Source organism: Typopeltis vanoorti, chromosome 13, assembly GCF_054136105.1.
Source record: "Typopeltis vanoorti isolate ZY-2024b chromosome 13, IOZ_Tvanoo_1.0, whole genome shotgun sequence".
Lineage (NCBI taxonomy): Eukaryota > Metazoa > Arthropoda > Arachnida > Uropygi > Thelyphonidae > Typopeltis > Typopeltis vanoorti.
The window spans coordinates 35,644,897-35,668,932 of record NC_143561.1 but is presented as its reverse complement, the minus strand read 5'-3'; the positions used below and the strand labels follow the sequence as shown (position 1 = coordinate 35,668,932).

Here is a 24,036-nt window from a genome sequence, read left to right as displayed (position 1 = left end):
ATCGTCTGCTGAGCTCCTCCAAAGCCTAACGCTATTGTGACGGTTTATTGAAAAATTCCTTTTCTCGCACACTTAATAGCGGAGAGTTTGCATTGCATGGTTACCCCCGTCCTCCTGCAGTCCTAAAAGAGAAAGACGACTCTTGTTTATTTTTTTACGTAGCATTTTCTCGACTCCAGAGAATTTATTGAACGGTCAGTGAGGTTTGAAATGTATACACATAGAGAAAGAAGAGGGGGGGGGGACTTTTTATATGAGGCCGCTTGCCAAGAGCACCTGTTTTCTCTATTGTGTATTCCATTTCTACTATATTCAATTTTTTTCATGACCTAATGACTTCTCCAACTTTCGCTCCCACTTAAAATTTTAAAACAATAGACAAATTACTTCAGTCTTTTTTCAGTCTTAGTGGACTTGATTGTCAAAAGTTTAGCATGTAATCATCGATTATCTCCACATCAATATTATCGACACTATCTCTTCCATGAAATGTTCTTCATCGATATAATTATTGGGATTTTGTGCCACTAGTCTTAAGCTGGCGGGTTATAAATTATTTTCGATATTTTTGTCTTCTCCGTTGTATATTAAATAAAAAAAAAACGTAATTACGATGATTGAGTTTATTTCGATATCTATTTCAGCTTGCTCTCGCATAATTACAACAATAGTGGATTTTTAGGTCATTTTTCTAAAATTATTTAGAAAAAGGATTTCATTTTTCTAAATAATGATTTAAACTAAATGATAAATCATTTTTATTATTTAGAAATAATAATATTATTTATAATATTGTTATTATTAATATTATAACTAAAATTATTATTTAGACAAAATAATCTTTTTCTACATTACGAACTGGTATCACTTGTTTGTTATTTTATGGCAAACCAATCATGATCTTGTAGTTAGCACACCCTATAGTAGTTTTGACGTTTACATGTAGTATTATTTCTCTTTAATAAATAAAATATTTTTAATTAGTTGCGTACTTAGTCATATAATATAAAGGAAATAAAAATATAAAAATAATTATTTAACTTTACAGTAAATTTTATAATTAAATTTATTATTTAAATTAAATTGACTATTACTATAAAATAAAAGTAATTTTGTAACAGTAAACATATTTTTCTATAATTAATTTATAACTAAACTTTACGAGTATTTATATTTATAACTCCCGTGTGGTGGCCGGGATAAGAATAATCCCAATGTAGCTCATGCATGTCGTACGAGGCAACAAAAATGGATACCCAGGGATGATAATGGATGGCAATGCTGTAGCCAATGAAGTTCTAACTGAGGCTCGGCTATTGCCATGATCAGAGCTTTATTGCTCAATACACCTTATCCTTACACCGTCCTCTACAGACAACGGGGAATTTGAAAAGCATTCTTGCTTGGCCCGTTAAGCCAGTCCTTATAAGACTATGTTTATAAAAATTATAAATATAAATAAACTTGAATATATATATTCAGTGCTCGAAGTGTCTCTGTAGAAATTATAGTAATTAAAACAAAAAATCGTTACTCCTCACTGATCTGTGAAACTAAACAATCAAGATGCTTTTTGAAACAAAGACATAAGTATGTAAGAATAAATTATCATCACCTCGATTTTAGTGCAAATACTATTTGAATTTAAATCGCTTCAGGTGTGTGTATACATAGAATCTGTCAGTTTCATACGGTATTGATAATGTCGATATTTCTGTTTTTTTTTTTTTTTTTTTTTTTTTGGTGGGGTGGTGTTGGGGGTGGGGTTTCTAGCCGAGACCAGTTAACTGCAGTTAGTTTAAGATTTGAACTTTGAGCAAGTAGATAACAGATAATCACGGAGTTCACTTTTATCCACCGGTGAAACCAAATAGCTGTTATTGACGTATGGAACATCGTCAGCTAACAACACTCAAAGCTTCCTTTTTGAAGAAATGTCACGCATGTGTTTACTTTTTTTTTTTTTCTTCTTCTTTACTAGTGATCATGTTTTGTTCATACTCGGTGTATTACGATAACTGTGTATGTAGATCACCATTCTATTTTCGTCTTCTGCTTATACTAGTTTAGTGAAATTGAACATTTTTTTTTTTTTGACTTTTGACGGTTGCGTAGCAACAAAGCCTGACTATTCGTATTTCGAAAGTGGTTTTCTGAGATCGTTATCCTGTGACAGTAAGAATACATTTAACTTAAAAGTATTCTAGTACGTACTTTAAAGTTATATGTATCTTCCAATTGCTTGTATTATTTAAGAAATGCTGCCTTCCCCCCCCCCCTTTCTCATCTTTTAAATTGCATTAATATGGATTTCTCAGCGACATACAACAGAAAACAACTGTAGAAAGGCACTGCTACAGAAAATCACAGGGAAAAAAAGTATTTATTTATAATATATTTATAAAATAATGACCATTTGTGATAAAGTATACAATATTGGAACGTCTTCCTGATTGCGGGATTGTGTAAAAAAACTATCTTAATCCACTAATCCAGATCTTAATCCACTAACTTAAACCATTCGTATATTGTATTACAAAATTAAATTGCCATGAATTGTGTACTAATAATTGTATTAAGTAACCTGCAAATGTAAATTATAATAAGATTTTTAAAAAAAAAATCCTTCTATTGCTACACACTTCCGGCCTTTGCAACTGGAATCAATAGACAGGTTCTTTCATGAATTGAGATTTTTATCTCGAAGGTTATATCTTTTTTTTTTTTTTTTTTTTTTTCCCTTTTTCCACGACTACATAAAGATGGTCTGTGTGCTGTATATTTATGCAATAGAATATGTACATATTGTGTAAAGGCCCGCCTCTCTTTTTTTTTTTTTTTTTCTCCCTTCAATTCAATCATCTCTTTTTCTATTACCTGGTTTGGCAAGATCTGTTAATCGAATCCGAGGTTTTTGGCATAAAAAAAAAAAACTGCGTGGGATTCTATTAAATACAAATCCTTATTCATGAGCATACCTATTGATCGATAAATAATAATAAAAAATAAAAAATAAATAGAAAATGTATCTCTCAATGACAAATTTGAACAACCAGTTTCACGCTTAAGGGGATGCGATTGCGAGAATTTCCTTTGTTAAAGCTCAAGGTCTTTTGTATGTTTTTTTTTTTTTTTTTTTTTTTTTTTTTTTGCGTATATTTGTTTGCCTGAGTGATTGTAGTAAACTCTGTATCAGTGGTTCTGAGCTTTAGTGTAGTTACAGGAGTGGCAGGAACTGCAATAGAAGATTTAGATGTTGTACTTTCAATACCATAATTCATTTATGGCTACTTTTAGTTCTAAAAAACAGAATTTTGATGTAGGAATAGAAGCGAATAGAACTAGTTTAGCGTTTTCATTTCCAAATGGATTGAATCACATAAAGGTAAGGTTTGTTCAAAACTTAATAAATTTGTTCATCGTTATTATAACAAGTGCGTTTTAGATTAGTTAGGACACCTGAATACAAAGTTTAGAGCATTAAAAAAATATTTTTACATTTAAATAATATGAACTTAGCAATGATAATATAGTCTATATTTGGTCTTAAGATTCTTGAATAAGAAATTCTGCTTATATAAGTCTCTGATGGTTGGGTAGGAAATGGAATGATGAAACAAGAGAGGGGCGGGGGAGAAACTTGGTAAAAAATGCAAGAAAATGAACAGAAGGAGAAAATTAATCGAAAAATATTGAGAGAGTGAGAGACAAGGATCCTAGCCCATGTGGACGTGATTGTAGTTATCCAATATTGGCCTTCGGAATCTGCCGTGAGTGTTCATGTTACCTTATCCCGCCAATTGTCAATTCGATTAAGATCCGGGTTACCGAGCAAGCGATTTGATTATGGCAAATTCATTGTTCTTGAAAACAAAGAACGAATCGATCTGTGCCCTGTGACATGGTGGATTATCTTGTTGAAAGTGATCGTAACCGGATGGAATGTTGAAGTAGATTTTGTCATTCATACATCATTTCGCTACTCTTAGGGAACATAACATATGCAAAGGAAACATTTACCACACCAGCATACAATGCCACCATCTGGCACATTGGTTATTAATTCACAATACTGTACTCATGTCCTAGCTTTAACATTAGTGTGGATTCATTGAGCCAGATTACCATTTGTTAAGATGCTCAGTTGTACCCCTGTATATTTTCCCGTATTTCGATGTTTTTATCTGACAGGAGTAAAACTTAGTGAGGTCTTCTGCATCTATTCCCCCTATCAGGGTCATTGGATTCTGTAATCCGAGATCTCTCTACATTAACGCTCCATCCTCTTTTGAGGAAGAAGGCGTTTTTCGTAGACGTATTGCTAGTGGGTTGTTCCTAATAAAATTGCCACTCAGTGTGTGTGTGTGTGTGTGTGTGTGTGTGTGTGTTCCATTGGTCATTTGTAGATCAAGCGTTCAATGGATGTAATTCTGTTTGACAGTGCTAATTGCGCTACTTGGACAACCAGTAAATGGATTTGAATTAACAAGAATTAGCCCTTCGTACTATATGCTAACACTGTCATGTCATTTAACACTTGTCTGCAAATACAGATAGTATTAGCGAGACCGGGATGTGACACAAACTCCCTAGTCGAGTAAGCTGTTAAGTCGATTACACTTCGGCTGTTCGCGTTGTTAAATTTCAATTGAAAGGAAGGAACCATCTTGGCTTACTTTTCTGTTCTTTTGCATGATAGTTCAATAGAAATATACATTTTCTTTTAGATAAGGATCAATGATTTCCATATTCGTTATGTTTTTTCTTTTGTAGGCTACAGATAGCCCCAAACATCAAGCAAAAGATAAAACTTCAGTGGCTAGTCTGCCTCAGTCCACTGTTGAAGCTCAACTGAGGTATGAGAATGACCGTCTCAAACTTGCTCTTGCCCAAAGGTAAGATGTTGTGCATCCTTATTTTCTTTCTAGAATATATATATTGCATGCAGAATTCTTTTCTAGGTTGTACCTCATTTGATCGCAATAGTTTTAAAATATTCCTATTTTAAAATAAAATATAAACTTTAGATCAGTGTTTCTCAAACTTTTTTCGACTACGGAACACTTCACAGATCCTGAAATTTTGACGGAACACCTTGGTTATTTTGTAATGTATTAATTAATAATTAATTAAACAACAATTAAACCATCATTAAATTAACTTGTGCTGACAAATTAATTCAAAAATTACAAATTACAAAACTTCTCGCGGAACACCGGTTAAGAACCAATGCTTATCCTTATAAGGATTGGCTTAAAGGGGCGAAGCAAGAATGCTTTTCATCCTCCCCGTTATCTCCGTAGAGGACAGTGTAGGGTTAAGGTGTTATTGAGCTATTAAAGCTCTGATCATCACAGGAGGGTAACAGCAATAGCCGAACCTCAATTAGGACTTCATTGGCTACAGCATTGCCATCCATTACCCTCCAAGGGTATTAATCACCGCATCTCACGGTCAATTAATCACCTCTTCGTCCAGCCACTGTTCTTATAAGAACTGGGCGATGGACTGAGTCTTTGTCTCTTTATCCCGTCATCTGAATGAAGAAAATCTGTGCGGATGGAGTGTTGTTGAGCTAAAAAGCTCTAGTCATGGCTGGGTAACAGCAATAGCCGAGCCTCAGTTAGAACTTCATTGGCTACAGCATTGCCATTTGTTATCCTGGAAGTCCTAAAAAGGACTATATATATCTTATCTTATCTTACTCATCCAGCCACTGTTCTTAAAATAACTGGGAGATGGACTGAGTCCATGACTCTTTATCCCGCCATCTGAATGAAGAAAATCTGTGTGGATGAGGTATTATTGAGCTAAAAGCCCTGATTAGTAAGTAAAGGGTAAAATCTCAAAAAATCGGACGATCTCTAGGCCACTCCATAGTGGGCGAAAGACCGTCCATGTCTCAGCGTTGGTTCCACTCATTGACGGCCGCCCCGTCCAAGCACCCCGTTTAAGCAGAACCGCTCAGCGTTGGTTCCACTCAGTGTCGGCCGCCCCATCCTAGCACCCCGATGGGCTCCCCGACTCCTGAGCAGAACCGCTCAAATTCCGAGGAAAATAATTCACCGACAAGAACCCCTCAGCGGGCCCTGCCGGAGAACACCTTCCCCGGAGACTCAAGGTGCTCCCTTAAGGCAAAAACCCTAAGGGAGCGAACTCAAAAACTCACACCCAGGATAACAGCAACAGCCGAACCTCAGTTTACTTCCTCGGTTCAGCATTGCTATTTGTTACCCTGGAAGTCCTAAAAAGGACTATATATATCTTATCTTACTCATCCAGCCACTGTTCTTAAAATAACTGGGAGATGGACTGAGTCCATGACTCTTTATCCCGCCATCTGAATGAAGAAAATCTGTGTGGATGAGGTATTATTGAGCTAAAAGCCCTAGTCATGGTTGGGTAACGGCAATAGCCAAGCCTCAATTAAAACTTCAATGGCGACATTGTTACTTAATTGTAATATTTTGATGTAGAATATTTAAAGGTGTTTTTGTGATTTTAAAATTTTAAGAAAATATTTGAAATTTTGTAATAATATTATTCTTAAATTAAAGGTAAAATATAAATTGCATTATTATTTCTTAGATAAATAAAATAATTTTTAATAATAAATCTTGTAAAAGTAGTATAAATTATGTCACTTCCGTCTCAACATATATTTATAGACAGATTATACTGCGCTGTAGCAGAATTAGGTTGAATAATCAAGTATAATCCCAGTATGGATTCACCAATAGTTACTTCTTTCTATCATTCAGTTCAGTTTCTATGCAGGAATTGGCAATTAGTTTATCGGATGCCGAATTGTTTCGTAGGCTTGCACCGGTTACTGTAAAAGGTAATTTTTCCTTGCGCTATTCCTAGGAGGATTTTGATAATAGAATTCTTAATACATGCAGGAAATCGCGCATGCGCACAAAGTAAACACGTTAAAGTGGGGGGGGGGTAGAGACAATACCATTGTCTTCTGCCTTCATAATCTAATTCAAAACAACATTGAAGCTGCATACGTTATGATAGGAACGATAGAAATTCGACTACCGTATTTCGGATAATTCATCGACTTACTCAGTAGTAGCGAAACAGGATTTCATTTTCTATCTCTGGCTTGATCGAAATCTTCGTGCATTTCCAGCTCACTGCTTAGTTAGAAGCCATATTTCCATCTTACGAAACAGATAAACAAATCAGTATTAGAAGTCACGCAGATACCCGAATCACTTCTATAATTTTTCAGATTATATTTGAATCTTGTTTTTTTTTATTTTTTTTTATTTTTACGAACACAATTACAAAATTTCTTTGCTATTATTTATTTATTTATTTTGCATAACTTCACATTTCAAAAATTTGGTGCAATAATGTAATATGATGTAATAATCACATCGCTTTCTCCCAATCCACTCAACCTTTTCAATCTCTATATCTGTCCACGTGTTTGACATTGTGAATTTTGTCTCCAACCAGCAAAATGGGAGTTCAAATCCTGTTGTGATGAATATTTATGCAATCAATACAGTAGATGATTATCATTTTCCCGTGTGAGGTCACCAAGCTGCATCCTGGAGATTTGAACTCACGTGAACAAGCTCATGTCTGGTCTATCTAGAGCCTGTTGGTGTAGATACGACCGGAATCTTTGAGGCAAGTACAGGGGGTTATCAAAATAATGGAGGCACCTAAAATTTTTTTTGGAGAATTTTTTTTATTAATAAACTGTAGGACCCATCTCGGACTATTAGAACACCAAATTTCGACTCGGAATAGACTGATACAAGCATAAGGTAATGGAATTTATTATTATTATTACGTGACACCTCCAGGGAGTCCAAGACTCATCGAAGGAGGGCACCTACTTTACAACTCTCCGTCTCCACCACGCCACCAACCGCCACTACCTTCATCATCTACACCAATGCCATCTACCGCCGACCACCACCACTAGTATTTTCACAGACATCCATGACCACGGCGGGATTCGAACCCGCAGCCTTTTGGCCGGAGAGCGGATACGACAACCCCTTGGCTAACCAGGCTGGCCATTCTTCCTGTAAAATATGTCCCAACTGTGCCAATAATGTTCCGGGCGGAAAATATGATTGAACCGATTGGAGACAACGCCTTGTTCGCTTCCATACCTTGTCATAATCTTCGATACTGTGGCTCGTTACACACCTACGATTTCTGCCGTTTTGATTACGGCAGCCTGCAATTCGCACTCCAATCGTTTCCGGCGTATAATAATAAACACTGATCCCACGAAACGCATTGATTACCCTAATATCGGAATGGATTCTCCTTCGTCTGACATGCGCAGAAGCGTCGAAGGGTCTCGCATTTGTGGGCGTACAGTATGTATGTGACTTGTATCAGTCTATTCCACATCGAATTCGTGGTGTAGGCCCACTTCGAATTCCCGAGGTGGGTCTACAGCTTATTAAAAAAAAAAAAAAAAATTGTCCAAAAATCTGTAGGTGTTTCCATTATTTTGATACCCCCCCCCCCCACCGTGTATCAACTTTGTCATGTGCAAGATGTTCCAGCTGCTTTACCGTTAGTTGAAAAGTCCGAAAATCCTGCCAACCAAACATCTCTTAGCTGATTTATTTGATCTTCACGTATTCTATAAGAGATTCAAATTCAAGTCTTTCAAAGCATAATTACGACTGATTTTAAATCAAGATTCCTGGATTATGTATATGTAATCCTTAGCCTGTCCATGGCGCATAGAATTGCCATTAAAAAAATAAATAAACATTTCTTTTGTTACTCCTCTTGATTTCTCTCTCTCTCTCTCTCCATTTTTTTTCTCTCTAGCTTTCTTTATCGTTCATTCTTTTTTTTTTAACCAATTTCCTTTCCCCTTGGGTAATATCTTTAAAAAGCAAATAGCTCCCATTCGTTTATATTCTATCCTTCTAGCAAACTCCAGTTTAAACCTACTGCATCGATATTTTGTAAGATTTTTCGAGGCGGCACGTTAGTTTTCGCGTAATGGGAATTGATTGCTGAATGCGTCTAGTGTTATTGATCTGGCGATGCATTAAACATTAATGACTCGATGTTATCGAGGATCTAACTGATGCACATGTTTAGAAAAGGTGCGTTGCTTTCACCTGCCATCAAGGGAGACAAGATTTAGTCAGATGGAATCTTTTTTTCCTTTTTTTTTTTTTTTTGCCTCGGCAAAGAGATAAAACTAATACAGATCTGTAAACAGAAGTGATAGCACAACATTAATCGCAAGTCATTTTTGAATAATATATTTGTATATTATAATTACGATGTAAAGTAAATCTCACAGATACACAAATAAACCTTATTTTTAAACAGGAAGTCTTTTTTTTTTTTTTTTTTTCTTGTAAGATAATGCAATGTCTTGTCTGGCAACTACTAATCAAGTAGCCCCTTATCATCCACCTTCTGCGTGACAGACTCGGCACACTAGTCTGGCCTTTTGCCAACGAGGTTAGAAGAAATGGTGCGTGGTTGACTGCCCACTTTAAGTGACTTACCAGTCTGTTAAAGGACTGTCTGGACTCCTGTGGTTCTGTAACGTTGTTTCCAGCGGCTTTCTAAGATGGATCACAACTATGAAAAATTTCGTTGTTGGTTATTTAAATGATGGTGAATTTTATTAAAATAATTAATTCTTGCTACGTTTGTGTAGTAAAAGGAATTTGTGATCAACTGTAATTGAAAATATTATATGGGATAACAGATTTTATTAATCGTATAATTTGTTTGAAAAGGTATCCTTTATTGAATAATAATAATAATTATTAAAATAATTCTTATTCGGCTTTGAAATAATGTGGGATTTAATATCCCCTTAATTTTAATAATTTTTACGTCGCCGAATTGAAGCCTTTTAGCTCTTTATTTTAAATAATAATAATAAAAAAAACTGTATTTAGAAAGGATAGTTCACTTACTTGACGTAAGAGGGCATTATGGTAGATCGTATATAACAAAAACAAATTAAATTTCTTCATTAAAATTAATATGCTATATAAAAAAGGCTAGCAAAATTAATTACATGTTAAATAAAATTATGAAAGAAATTTATACTTTTAAAAATTGCTAAATATTTAATGTTTGAAAATACACCTTTTGGTTTTTTGATTCTTAATATAACATTTTTTATATTCATGGTTTGTGTTTTATTGTTGACACATAGGATCAATTAAAGGAATACGTGTAAAACACTACCCTTATTAACTCAAGGAGCTATACAAGCTTCTCCAGAGCAGGTTTTTACAAACATTTATGCCCAAGGCGGGATTCGAATCCACGACCTGTTGGTTAGAGATCGGGTATGTTATCCACTCGGTCAACTAGGCCGGCATTTTATTTATTTTTTTGCATAATCCAGAGATGCCACTTCAGGCCTCCCATTAACTGAATAGTGATGATGTCACATGGGTGATGAAAGTCATCTCCTACCTAAAAGACAATCATCAAAATATAACATGCTGAAGGCGGGATTCGAACCAGGCGGAAAAAATTATTTATTTTTTATGTTTTGAGTTTTTATTTTAATATAGCCGTCGTAATGCTACTAATAGAAAGAATGCTTTTTTTGTATATACAATAAATAAATAAATTTAGTTCTTTATTTTAAAATATAATAAATTCCGTTACTTTTTTATATCCCCCACGCAACTGACTAGTTATACATTAGTTTAATTACCATTTATTATAAACATTGCGTAATGTTTCTATGGTTACATCTTTAACTATATGATGCATGAAAATCTATTTTACCACACTTAGCACTAAGTGCCCTTTTAGCTAACAAATAACTAAAGCAGCATTAAAATACAATCTTCAGATTTTTAATAATGATTTCCTGTTTCTATTGAGCAATATCGAACAGTGCCTTGCAATTTAAAATACGATAATGATCCGCGTATTATATACTCGTAAAAGAAACCTAAAGAAAGATGTCAGAATTTTTTTTTTCTTCCTAATTCCATCTAATTATATTGCTTCCCATTGGCTGTTCACATTAGTCTAACTTTTTGCATTCAAATTGTAAACACTCATGGAGATATTCCATTATCAATGCGCATCTATGATTGATGCCAGTGGAGAAAAATAACCTTCTAGCAGAGGACAAAACAAGTATGGATCATAGAAAGGTCGTATTATGAAGCCTATTAAAGTAAAATAAAAGTAGCATAATGTAAATATTATCTAGATAACATGAGAAAAGAAAAAAATCGTATCGTATACAAATACCTATGTGTTCAGGACCTCGCCTCTATAAACTGCAGCTCGTATTCAGCTAGGACTAGGTGACTGTCTTCCATCATATGAAACCAGCATAGGATTTTCCACTGTATGAAAACAGATTTCTATGATATTCGTAGAAAATAAACGAATGAGAAAAAGAGAGTGAGGAAGATTACGTGGTTATATTGAAGTCGTTCATAACAAGTTCTTTGGAAATGTCTATGCAAATTATATCCGGTATTTAGATAGTTTGGATACGTCAATTTGGAAAATCATCATGTTTAATCTCTAAGACAGAGTATCATCACCCACGAAAGGTGTCCAACATCTAGTGGGTGATTAATAATAAACCGAGATTTACACTCTAAAAAAAGTTGAAAGCCTCTGATATGTCCTATAAACATAAACATAACATAAACTATAGACGTTGGTCACTTTTTTGTCGAAAAAAACTAATGTCAATACTGTATACATACAATATATACAATATTGCAAATTTTTGAGCTATCTTTTTTTTAAATCTTTAAAATTTAATATTCAAATCTTTTATTGGTATTTAAACATACTTTTAGAAAAAAAGTGGTAACTCATAAATACTTCATTTTTAAATAGTTATACAAATATAAAATTTAGAATGCGAGCAGATAATAAATAAAATTCTTATCAAAGAGGGAGAGAGAGAGAGAGAGAGAGAAAGAGAGAGATTACAAAGATCCATTTGTAAAATATGCTAGTGTTTGTTCTCATGTAAAATTGGCATTCACTATCTTAAAAATATTTGAATAATAAAAAAAAAAATAGAAAAACTGTTGTTAGGTAATATTTTAATTTGCACTCCATCGTTTAGATTACGCATCGTTACAAACTCCTCTCAGTTCCTCCGAAACAGTATATAATTTATAATCCAACCCTTAATTTTATATAATTGTTAATTTTATATAATATTAAATAAGCAAAATCTTAATATGTTAACAGGGGCCATGAAACAGTACAAAATTAGCATACAGTAGTCTTACACCTAACTGCATCAAATAAATTTTTTATCTAAAAAAATTTATAATTTATAAAGATAATTTATGATAATTTAGAGAAGCTGTTATATGCTTTAGTGAAAGACAAATGCCTACTTAAGAAACGCACCAGAACTTTCTTTTTTTTTTTTTTTTTTTCGATCGCAAAACTTTTGTTGGAGAGTGAAGACCATTTTATCGACATAACTGTTCACCGCTGTGATCTTTAAAATTTCTTCATTGACAAGTATAAAAATGTCGATCTTCTGTTTCGATTAATTGTCAATAGACGGAAGGAAAATTAAGGATGCGTTAATTGGATTTTTTTATTTATTTTTTATTTTTTATTGTTCCTTTCATCGATTAGTCCCAGATGAAGTGAATATGCCGAGTTCTGTAATGAGATTTTACCACCCGTAGTAGCAAGCAAAGTCTTGGTTTTTCTCTCTTTAGTGTTTGCTCTTCTCTTTGCTTTAATGAGATTATTTTTTTATTATTGCTTCAACTTACAATTTCATTGAAAACTTTGGATATAACTCCCATTGGAAATGGTAGCAAGAAAAATTTGTCTGGAACTTTTTTTTTATTTTGTTTTGTTTATTAATTAGGTTTACTCCTGTGAATTTTTCTGATGTTGGACGCATTAATTAGCACTTTTCTACTTAATGTAAATTTATAAACGAAAATTATTAAATATGAATTGCATTTTCGTTTTATTAAAGATTAGGATATAAAAATGAAATAAACTGATTTGATTCGAGTTGTTGCCATGGTTACATTGAAATCGAAATATTTTGGTTGTAATTACTTTTTTTTCCCATGTTAATAAAAGAAGTACGAAATATACATTTAACAAAATGGAAAATTTCGTTGCCATGGCAAAGTGTCGTCAGTATTTGCGCTATGGCAATATGTAACGTGTAAAAATATACGTGCTGTGGTTGTCATGGCAATAAAATCAGTAAAGCTGACGAAATTTACAAATTTCAAGTAAGCCTGGTTTGTGATAGTCATGGCAACAAGAACAACAAAAGTGATTAAGTATTATTTTGATTATTATTATTAAAGATTATTATCGACAAATATGAGAAAATGTTGTTGTTGTTGCCGTGGTAATATAGCAATAAACACCATGATATACAATTTAAGTTTAGTATTATTTCTATTGCCATATGATAAAAAAATAATAAATTCATATCGCTTGAAATGTTGCTTTCTTTTACTGACTCGCAGAGTTTATCTTTAAAATAGTGCAAATCTAAGCAACTGCAATGATGAGTCTTTGACTCCATGGAACACTGAAAATAATAATAATATTTTCATAAGCTCTCTGGTAAATTTATAAATTTTATTTCTATATTTGGTTATAAAATATGGATGGATCCATAATATCCTCCACTTTTTTCTCTTACTTATGCCAAATTGAAGGCAATGGGCTCTATACTTTAGCATTTTCTTTCATTCTTTTTTAACTTGATTTTTTTATTTTTTTAGGAAGGAAACAAAATGGTGTTTCGTTGAACGTTTTTATAAATTAGGAGGAAAGATTTCAAAACTGACATAGTTTTAAATTAAAATAATGAAAAATGCAGTACAATTGAAAAATAAAGAATAATGAAATAACATATTTAAGTTTAAAAAATTAAATAATGATTTGTTTAAAAACAAGAAAAATGATGAAGTATATATGAGTCAAGTATTATTGCTGTTGCCATGATAACATAAATGACGAAATCTGCTAATTTTATTATGGTAATTGTTCGTTTCCATAGTAATAAAAGCAGTCAAGCGTAGAATTGCTATTGTTTCTGTATTAATAAAGCCACTTGAAAATGCAGAAAGTCACAAATTAAGATATTGGTGGTGTTGTCGTGATACTTCAAACTTAATGCAGAAATCAAGGCTCATTAAATGCAGGTAAATATCTCAATTTGACAGTATAGATCATTAAACGAGTCATTTTCACTTAAAAAAAAATTTATAACTTTACAATCGCGTGCATAAGTTGAGCATTTTAAGCAACTACTTATCGGGTTCTGCAAAAGACGTTCAAATGCACATCCATGTAATACGAAATCTTAACTTTGGCGCTGTTAATTAAATCGATGTCCATACGAAACACACTTCAGTAACCACTTTTATTAGACCATCGTTCTGTCGTAGTTATGAATTTATCTAACATCAAATGGGCAGCGAGGCAAGCTTTGCTCGGCTACGTAGCAGTGATAACATTACCGTACTTTAATTGCATCCTTCCTCAACGCACCTGCTACGTTGGTTCATTGCGCGTGACCAAACTATGGAGTTTAGCGAGAAGCATGCGCTGGAAAACAAACGCCCGAGGTCCAGGTATTAAGGTTAATTGGTTGTTGGTGGGTTAGTTTATTTTCCACCGGAACTGGTGTGGATTAACCCAACATGCGATTCACTTAGGGAGAGAAGTTTGGTAAAATTTTCCTGGTCTATCTCTCCAAGGGACCGTGTGTAGTCTTCCGTAAAGTTTGTAGTGAACAGAGGAGATAAAAGTAGGCTTAACATGGTCTGTTGTTCGATGACTTTCGAAAGAATCACAAAGTTCGATGCGTATCTGCTTTATGATTGTGGATGAGGATTAGGAAACAAGCCGATCATGATTTTCTTTTGTTAGATTCGAATTGTCTTCAGATAGTTTAAGACAGCTTCCTAAATTGAGAAGTCCAATTCTTCTCCTTCCAGTCGGGTCAAAAGTTGTTTTTTTTTTTTAATTAAATTTTGCATAACTCGGAAACCTTACTCTGGTGACCAAATATAGAACTAAGATATGCAATTCATCTCCGACCAGAAGACAACAAACATTTGTGCTTGAACTTCAAACCGACGGTCTGGATCATGGTACATTATATATTCAGATAGTCCATCTGGCTAAGTTATATACAATCCCACTTATTGGAGGCCTAAAGCTTGGGAAGAAAAATTTCCTTGTTTGATTCCTAAAGCAGTGTTTTCGGACTACGTAAAAAAAACCTATAAAATATGAAATCATTATGAAAATTAATACAAAAATATAGCAAAAAATCCTTAGTACTCTCATGGTACTAATGCACTATAAGTTCACAAGGTTTCCTGAATGAGTCACATAAAAAAATTAAATTGATTATACCACACCATCACTTAACACCAAGTTCATTTTGCTGGTAAATTTGGCTAAATTCTCGTTACATTCTAAGCCGAGCCAATTTCTGTATATCGAAAAATACACTTAGAATTACTGTTGCCATTTTGAGACAATTAGAATAGACGATACTCATGCGCACAAAACTCTTCGAGTAGACAAACAGTCGCCAGATAACAGCTAACAATATTTACATTAAATCCTCCGACATGAATTAAGGATTTTAATTATACTGTATATATATTTTTATAAGCTTAATGAGAGTGTCAAGGATGAAACATGTTTTATGAGCGGTGACTCATTTATGTCGGCTAAACTACTGCTGTGTTTTTCCAACATATGATGGCCTATTCACCAAAATTTGTTAAAAATAACAAGAAATTGATAACAAAAAATAACCTGTTAATTTAATTATAAGCAAATCTTGGTTAAAAGCATTTTAAAATTAACAGGATGATAATTTTCACATATGACATACGGACGGAAAACTTTGTCCGTATGTCATATGTTTGATCATGGCAGGAGGGTAACAGCAATAGCCGAGCCTCAGTTAGAACTTCATTGGCTACAGCATTGTCATCCATTACCCTCCAAGGGTATTGGATTGAATGAATCAATCACCGACTATCTAAGTAAATAAAGGTGAAATCTCAAAAAATCGGACGATCTCTAGGCCACTCCATAGTGGGTGAAAGACCGTCCTAATCTCAGCGTTGGTTCCACTCAGTGACTGGCTCCCCGACCACCGAGCAGAACCGCTCAAATTCCGAAGAAAATAATTCACCGACAAAGCCCCTCACCGGGCCGTGCCGGAGAACACTTTCTCCGGAGACTCAAATTGCTCCCTTAAGGCAAAAAGACCTTAAGAGAACAAACTCTCGAAACTCATCACCCAAGGGGGTAACAGCAACAGCCGAACCTCAGTTAAACTTCATTGGTTCAGCATTGCCATCCATTACCCTCCAAGGGTATTAATTAATCAATCACCGACTGTTTAAGTAAAGGTGATATCTCAAAAAATCGGACGATCTCTAGGCCACTCATTCGTGGGCGAAAGACCGTCCAAATCTCCGCGTTGGTTCTACTCAGTGAAACTCGACCACCGAGCAGAACCGCTCATTCCGAAGAAAATATTTCACCGGCAAGTACCCCTCAGCGGGCCGTGCCGGAGAACACTTTCCCCGGAGACTCAAATTGCTTCCTTAGGACAAAACCTAAGAGAGCGAACTCATCACCCAGGATAACAGCAACAGCCGAACCTCAGTTAAACTTTATTGGTTCAGCATTGCCATCCGTTACCCTATATGGGCATCTCATATAAAATCAACCACCGACTATGTAAGTAAAGGTGAAATCTCAAAAAATACGGACGATCTCTAGGCCACTCCATAGTGGGCGAAAGACCGTCCTAATCTCAGCGTTGGTTCCACTCAGTGACGGGCTCCCCGACCACTGAGCAGAACCGCTCATATTCCGAGGAAAATAATTCACCGGCAAGTACCCCTCAGCGGGCCGTGCCGAAGAACACCTTCCCCGGAGACTCAAAGTGCTCCCTTAAGGCAAAAACCTTAAGAGAGCGAACTCAAAAACTCATCGCCCAAGGGGGTAACAGCAACAGCCGAACCTCAGTTAAACTTCATTGGTACAGCACTGCATTGTTGCCATCCGTTACCCCAAGGGCATTAAGAAACCAATCGACCGCATCTCACGGTCGATTGATTCACCTATCTTTACTGTCTACTCTTTCTTTTAGTCCTTATAAGGACTGGCTTAAAGGGGCGAAGCAAGAATGCTTTTCATATTCCCCGTTATCTGTAGAGGACAGTGTAGGGATAAGGTGTTATTGAGCTATTAAAGCTCTGATCATGGCAGGAGGGTAACAGCAATAGCGGAGCCTCAGTTAGAACTTCATTGGCTACAGCATTGCCATCCGTTACCCTCAAAGGGTATTGGATTGAATGAATCAATCACCGCATCTCACGGTCGATTGATTCAATACTCTACTAAATGAAAATATATTTGTTATTCCCTTATATAAGCAAAATAAAAGTGTTTTTTGCATCTTAAATTCTTTGGTCTCTGTTTATCAACTATAAATTACTATTTAAGATTTAGAATTGAAATTTTGAATGCTAAAATAATATAAATAAATTTAATTTAAAATAATTGAATTGATTAAGAAATAAAATAGATACATTAATTGAGTTAAGAACAAGAGCATTACATTTTATTCACAAAACAATCAGTTGACTTGATGAATTTGATTAAATTTGGTAGGTAGAATAACTGTTAAAATCGTCATTTCGGTTGAATATTTTAATAGCAGAGTTAATAAAAGTCGAAACTGTCTACAGTATATAAGCTAAAAAGTACACTAAATCCAAATGATATCATGACCTGAGTTCGATTCTCATCTTCTCGAGAGAAACCTTTATCTAAGCTTTTTCCATGAATGGTGAGTTAGCTGTTCTCATATGAAAATAGCAGGATTTTCTCTCCCTGCAACTGGGGTTTTCATCCTGCATACAGATATAGACAAATCGACCTGAGTACACCACAATTTACAAACAAACAAAAAAAAAAAAAAAAAAAAAAAACCACTAGTAGGCGATGGCGTTGTGTGTTGATGGATTTGTATGGTTTGTAAATAGGACGGTGCAAGTTAATGGAAGATTTAGTATGAACAGTGGGTTGTGTGGCGTACCACTGCCACGATACTTTCTTGTAGTATTCATGAAATAATAATAATAATCACTATACAAGAATACAATTACGAAATAATTTTTTATATAAAGGAGAGTTTGACTTTGCGACTTCCATCACCCTACTCATTTATAGGATTAGGAGAGTGGGGAGGGTATGTCTAGGGCTGAACTATTCAAGATTGATGCATCACCTGACTCATTTCTATTACTTTTTTTATTATAAAAACACGTATTAAGAATAGATAGTTTAATATATCCTATGTCGTGTAAAATGTTAAGTTTTTTTGGTATTTTTTCACCTCATTTTTAACTCCTATTCGCGTAGTGTATTACGGTTGTCAATTGCGTATGTTCTTCTGGCCGGTTTACCTGTTTTGTGGGTTGAAAAACCCGAGGTTCCAGGGAGGAAAGCTCTGCCACCTGTATGAGGCCAGCTACCTTCAGGTGAATCCTATAATTCGAACCCAAGTCTTTCCAATCAGAAGTTATTGTCGAAATCGACTGAGTTACGAAGGCTTTCTGTTTAGTTATGGTACCTGGCTAAAACTGGAGTTGTCTGTTTCTGTACATCCTGCAATCAACAAAGAAACATCATACTATAGTACTTTCAAATCGGAAATATAATGCTGAATTTTACTGAAGAAGGTCAGTGGAATGGAGTCGAAACGTCTTCTTTTAATATCTACGAAATAAACTTCTTTAAAAAATAAAATTATAGATTTATAGTTTTAGTATCATTGGCAATGCATAACTTGCATGCAAACCTTTTTTTTTTTTTCATCCCCTGTTTAATGATTGATTTATAAACTAAAAAAAAAACCTGTCTTTTCCTCTTGCAGTTCTGCCAATGCCAAGAAATGGGAAGTTGAGCTACAAACATTAAAAAACAACAACGCGAGACTTACTAGCGCTCTACAAGAAAGTACTGCCAATGTGGAAGAGTGGAAGAGGCAATTGCAAGCTCTAAAAGAAGAAAACACAAAAATGAAGTCAAGAGTATGTGATTTTTTATTTATTTATTTTTGTTTTTTTTAACTCTTGGTCTGCATACAAATTGCTAATAGAACACTCTCTCTCTCTCTCTCTCTCTCTCTCTCTCTCTCTCTCTCTCTCTCTCTCTCTCTCTCAATTCAAAATTGAATAATCTCTGCAATAGCTGAAGACGAGGTAAAATTGCATAAGAGATATCTTAAAAATGTATGAAATTAATTTTAGGTTCTCGTAATATTTGATGTGGAGAATGTTTCTAATTATGTTTCAAAAATACTGGAAGAGTTTGGCAGGAAAAAGATGAACAACAACAACAACAAAAAAAAATTAAATACGTTAATCTTAAGCAAAAGGAAATTGTCTATTTATTTGGGACAAATAACATTCTTAAATAACCGATGTTAAAAAAGTCATTTTTTTCATCTTCGTAATATTAAGTAGTTTATTTTATTCTTTGAATGAATTTTAATATTGTATTCATTGAAAACTCACTAAAGCTTTTTGCATTTTATTTTCTTACAAACAAATCCATAAAAAATCATTAAGTTGAAAATTTTGATCACTTGCAGTGCAATCTAAAATTTCTTGTTGTCTGGACACCAGGGGGAGCTACGTACAGCTTGCCTCTGTTAGGTATTGTTGTATTGCTTCATTACTAGTTAATCCGTTGGTGTCTCTGTTGTAGCTTGTGCTGTTTCTAGGGAAACGCGATATGAAAATGGTTCAGTTGTTTATTGTGTTCTTTGATTTTTCAAATGAATGTACAAGCAAAAAATTTTACATTTATGTTTTGTAGGTAAAATCTTCAATTCAAAGGTTCATTTCAATAGCTTCGTTTATCTGAAATGTTCCTTGAAAATGTAGGAAAAAGATTTTCGTTCCAACAAGTCCATTATGGTTGCTTTCTTTAAGCGAGAATACAGTGTCATTTAAGGAGGACACTATATTCGTTGGTAAGTCAAATTAAGTTAACCCTACACTTTGTTTTATCCAATCTGAAACTTTTGGACAGCTCACTGTACGACTTTACCATCTGGACTAAGTTACGTTGTGAAATTTGTCCTTCGGGTTCTCTGGATTTTTTCTCCTAACTATTCAACACATTAAAACTGAATAATGAGATTATTTTCATCAGTGCTCTATTGCTTTTTTCCCAAGCAAACCAAATCGATTCCCTCATGTACAGTGACATCCCTCCTGGGTTTTTTTTTTTTAAATTTTTCTTTTTGTTTTTTTCAACTCATTTTTTCCCCTCTTCTCATTTTTAGGCTAATTGTGCTTATTTTCCTACAAAATTAGCGTAGTTTCTTTGACTCACCAGAGTTTAAAATCTAAGTTTTGCATCTAAGTTGATATAAGAATAAAATCCAACTTTTATTCTTATATCAACAACCCCCCCCCTCCTTCAGGAAAATAAAGATCGTAAAAATTGGAACCAAAGCGACTACACTAAATTATAGCATCAAAGATAAAGAAAAACCTGTCGTGTTTATCAAAGAAAATTGTGGAAAATTTGTCTTGGTTTTCTTAGACCACCCATATTTTTTTTCTCCCTCATCTGACAGCGTAAGTGCATCTTGTCAACACCATTGTGCTTAGTTTCATTTTATTTTGGAAACACGTGAGGGGTTCGTAGCCGCTTCATCGTTTCTAAATAGACGAAGCCTTATCTTACGCGTATCAAAGCACTTACTAAAAGGCAAAATATCGGTTTATAGTGGACAGTGTAATCACATCTTACAACCCACTTGTTCCTCCGATAATTTCGCTGTCTTCCTACCTACCTAAATTCCTGCTAAAATGAATGTGCGCCTATCCCGGGAATGTCGAGGAAACACTTGCTTTGTGATTGCACTGTTGACGGCTGTTGGGGGCTCCGTGATTGATCACCGAGAAATATTATTTCTAAACCCACCCAAGTTCCCGATATGCACCAAGAAAGAATTTCATTATACAACCTATGAAGCCAGTAGGAACCTGATTAAAAAAAAAAAAAAAAGCAAAGAAAGCAGGGGCGGCTCGTGCATAGGCACTACGGAACTGCAGCACCCCCAGTTTTTCTCGATATATAAATATATTTATTAATTTATTTATATTTGCTTGTAATATTTAATTTTATCCTCAACAATCCTATACAATTCTCTTATTTTGTAAATAAATAAATAAAAATCCATCTTGTAGCGCTTAGGAGGGTGAAGGACGCTAGCAGCACTGTGTTTACCACAGTGTCATATTGCTACGCGCGCAGCATATGCACATCATAGTGAGATGCGAGCTATTAGCGTAATGCGGCACTGTTGTTTATATGCAGTTTGCGCCAGTAGTAGGGTGTTCGTAGTGCTTATCGTGTTTACTCCGTCTGTTTAAATATTTGGACATTACAATTAAAGGATTGAATTGTAACGCCCAAAAATTGTAAATCCATTCCTTTAATTACAATTAATGGAATGGATTTTATATTTAAGTAATTTTGAATTACACTAAACTTTACAATTTTATCGATAATGAACAATATTTTTTCCATGTTTATTTTTTTTTAAAATTTTTACCATAATTTTGATATTTTATCCAAACACGTATACATTGTACTTACAGTGTGTATGTATATTTCGAAAGTTGCAGCAACCCCATGATTTCAAGCCACGAGCCGCCAATGAAAGAATGTAAAAGAAAAACATCTCTCCCACATACATACATATACAGCGAAATCTTTGCATTCTTTCTTGAAGTTTATTTTTTTATTATTTGCACGGTCGTTTCTCAGATTAATCAGTTAAAGTAATAGAGAAGGCAAGGGCCTAAATGATATTACAAAATGGGAAAAAATATATATTCATTACCTCTTCTCAATTGCAAACGTAAGGACATTAATCCCAAAGATCAATTATGGTAATTGTTAGCAGTTAGGTTTACGTTTAAAAAAAAAAAAAAAAAAAACATTTACAAAAATAATTTCTTTCTTTAAACTTTGGCGGTAATAAAGTCCATCATGTATGCCACCAGGCTTCCGGCATTTTTTTTTTTCCCGCTCTCATAATTATACCTCCGAAGGCTAAACAAATAACTTTGTTGTTGTCACACTAAGTTAATCTAACTTCCCTCATGGGCTGAAGTGCATTAGGGAGAACAGAGGGGGAAAAAAAAAAAGAAGACCAAACAAGGAAGTCCTGGAAGTAGATAAAATATTCTATTCATGTTATGGGAATATTTAAAGTACGGTCCATGAATTATTGAAAGTTTCGATCCATGTTAGCATTGCATTCAAAGTCACGACTCAGTAAACAGAAAATTTGAAGGGAGGAAAAAAAAAAGTATTATATTTTATCTTATAAACTCCCAGAAACATCAGCCAATTGCAGTTTGCCTTAATCTTAAAACAAAGCTGATTTCCTGGGCTTTGAATTTGAAGAAGATTAATAAAGTAACTGAAATTTCTTTTTTCTTCATTTAGATTCAATTGGAATTTCATTTATAAGCTTGTGATTAACGATTTTACGTTTGTCAAGTTTGTTATAAAGTAAGTGATGTTGTGTGTGTGTGTGTGTGTGTGTGTGTGTGTGTGTGTGTGTGTGTGTGTGTGTGTGTGTGTGATGGAATTACATTTAATGATGATGATGGAATCTCATCAGTGTTTAGTGGTGTAGAACATGGTCACAAAATCAATGCTCATTAATTAATTAATACTGAGATCACGTGGGATCGTATTACATGTGTTTGATGTAAACTACCATGTACTACTAGTCTACAGATAAGGAAGTCATGATATTCAAATCAATGTTTTTTTTTTCAAAAATTCTCTATTATTTTGGTTCATTGCTGGATAGACATTGAAATATAAATACGAAATATATAAGTCCGCTAACATTTTTTTTAAAATTTATTTATTTACCAAAGAGAGTATGTGAGGCCGTTTAAATCTACCTTAGGAGGGAGAGCTAGTAACTACCTGCCAATTAAATGGTCATCGGAAGACTATATCAATGATTTTAAACGGCATCTACGAAAGAGAGTAAGGCGGACAACTGCCACCATCTTGTGATCCCTAACCCTAACATCATATATATATATATATATATATATATATATATATATATTGTTGCACAAGCCAATTAAAAGAAGCAGTGTTAAATTATGCATTTCAGTTATTAAAACGTTTATTCCAAATTTAAAACTAAAATAATTAAATTAAAATTTTCTAAACTACTTTAACTACTTTGTAATCATCACGTTTGACGAAAATCGTATCGGTATAAGCTTGTAAAATTTTCCGTCAATATGAAGTCAGCAGGAAAAATCTAATAAACTAGAAAAGCAAAATACCTTTTCTAAACTCTTTCTTTGGATGGTTTTGCCTTCATAAGTAGAATACAATGAAGAAAATATCCAAATTAAGGTTATCCCAAGTGGAAAAAAAAAATATCTTGTCGAAGACTGTACCAAGTGTGAAATCATATGAATTGGTGGTATGCATGGGATTTTGTTGAAGAATCGTCCTAAAAATCTGAAATTGATTGGAGTCTCCTGCAGGTAATGGAAGATATATTTGGGATATTGATTATGACCATTCGTCTGTAAAATAAATGCATTTGGATTTCCTTTTCATCCAGCTGTTTCGTTGCCCGTCTGTGCCAAGAATGATCGGGCGCGCGCGCGCGCGCGCGCGCGCACACACACACACACACACACACACACACACACACACACACACACACACACACACACACACACACACACACACACACACACACATTCATATAAATCGATAATCACAAAATTTGGCCGCTTTTCAATCGTTTGTGTTTTATTTTTTTTTATTTTATTTTTTATAAAAATTGCCTTCCATTGTTATCGACCGTCTTAAATCTAAACTAGGAAAATTGATGGATTCTGTATGTATCGCCGTTAAGAAGGACGGAGAAAACTTTGATGAATTTTAAAT

General features: G+C 34.2%; 1 protein-coding gene across 4 annotated transcripts in view; it reads left to right on the top strand.

Moving 5' to 3' along the window:
- Positions 1–24,036, top strand: part of homer (protein) — a 450,806-nt gene that overhangs the window by 402,276 nt on the left and 24,494 nt on the right. For all 4 annotated transcript variants that reach the window (XM_090402479.1, XM_090402481.1, XM_090402478.1 and 1 more), the window contains 2 exons: positions 4,774–4,895; positions 18,947–19,103. In XM_090402479.1, the coding sequence (XP_090258605.1) occupies positions 4,774–4,895; positions 18,947–19,103 (279 nt within the window). The remainder of the gene's footprint in view (positions 1–4,773; positions 4,896–18,946; positions 19,104–24,036) is intronic.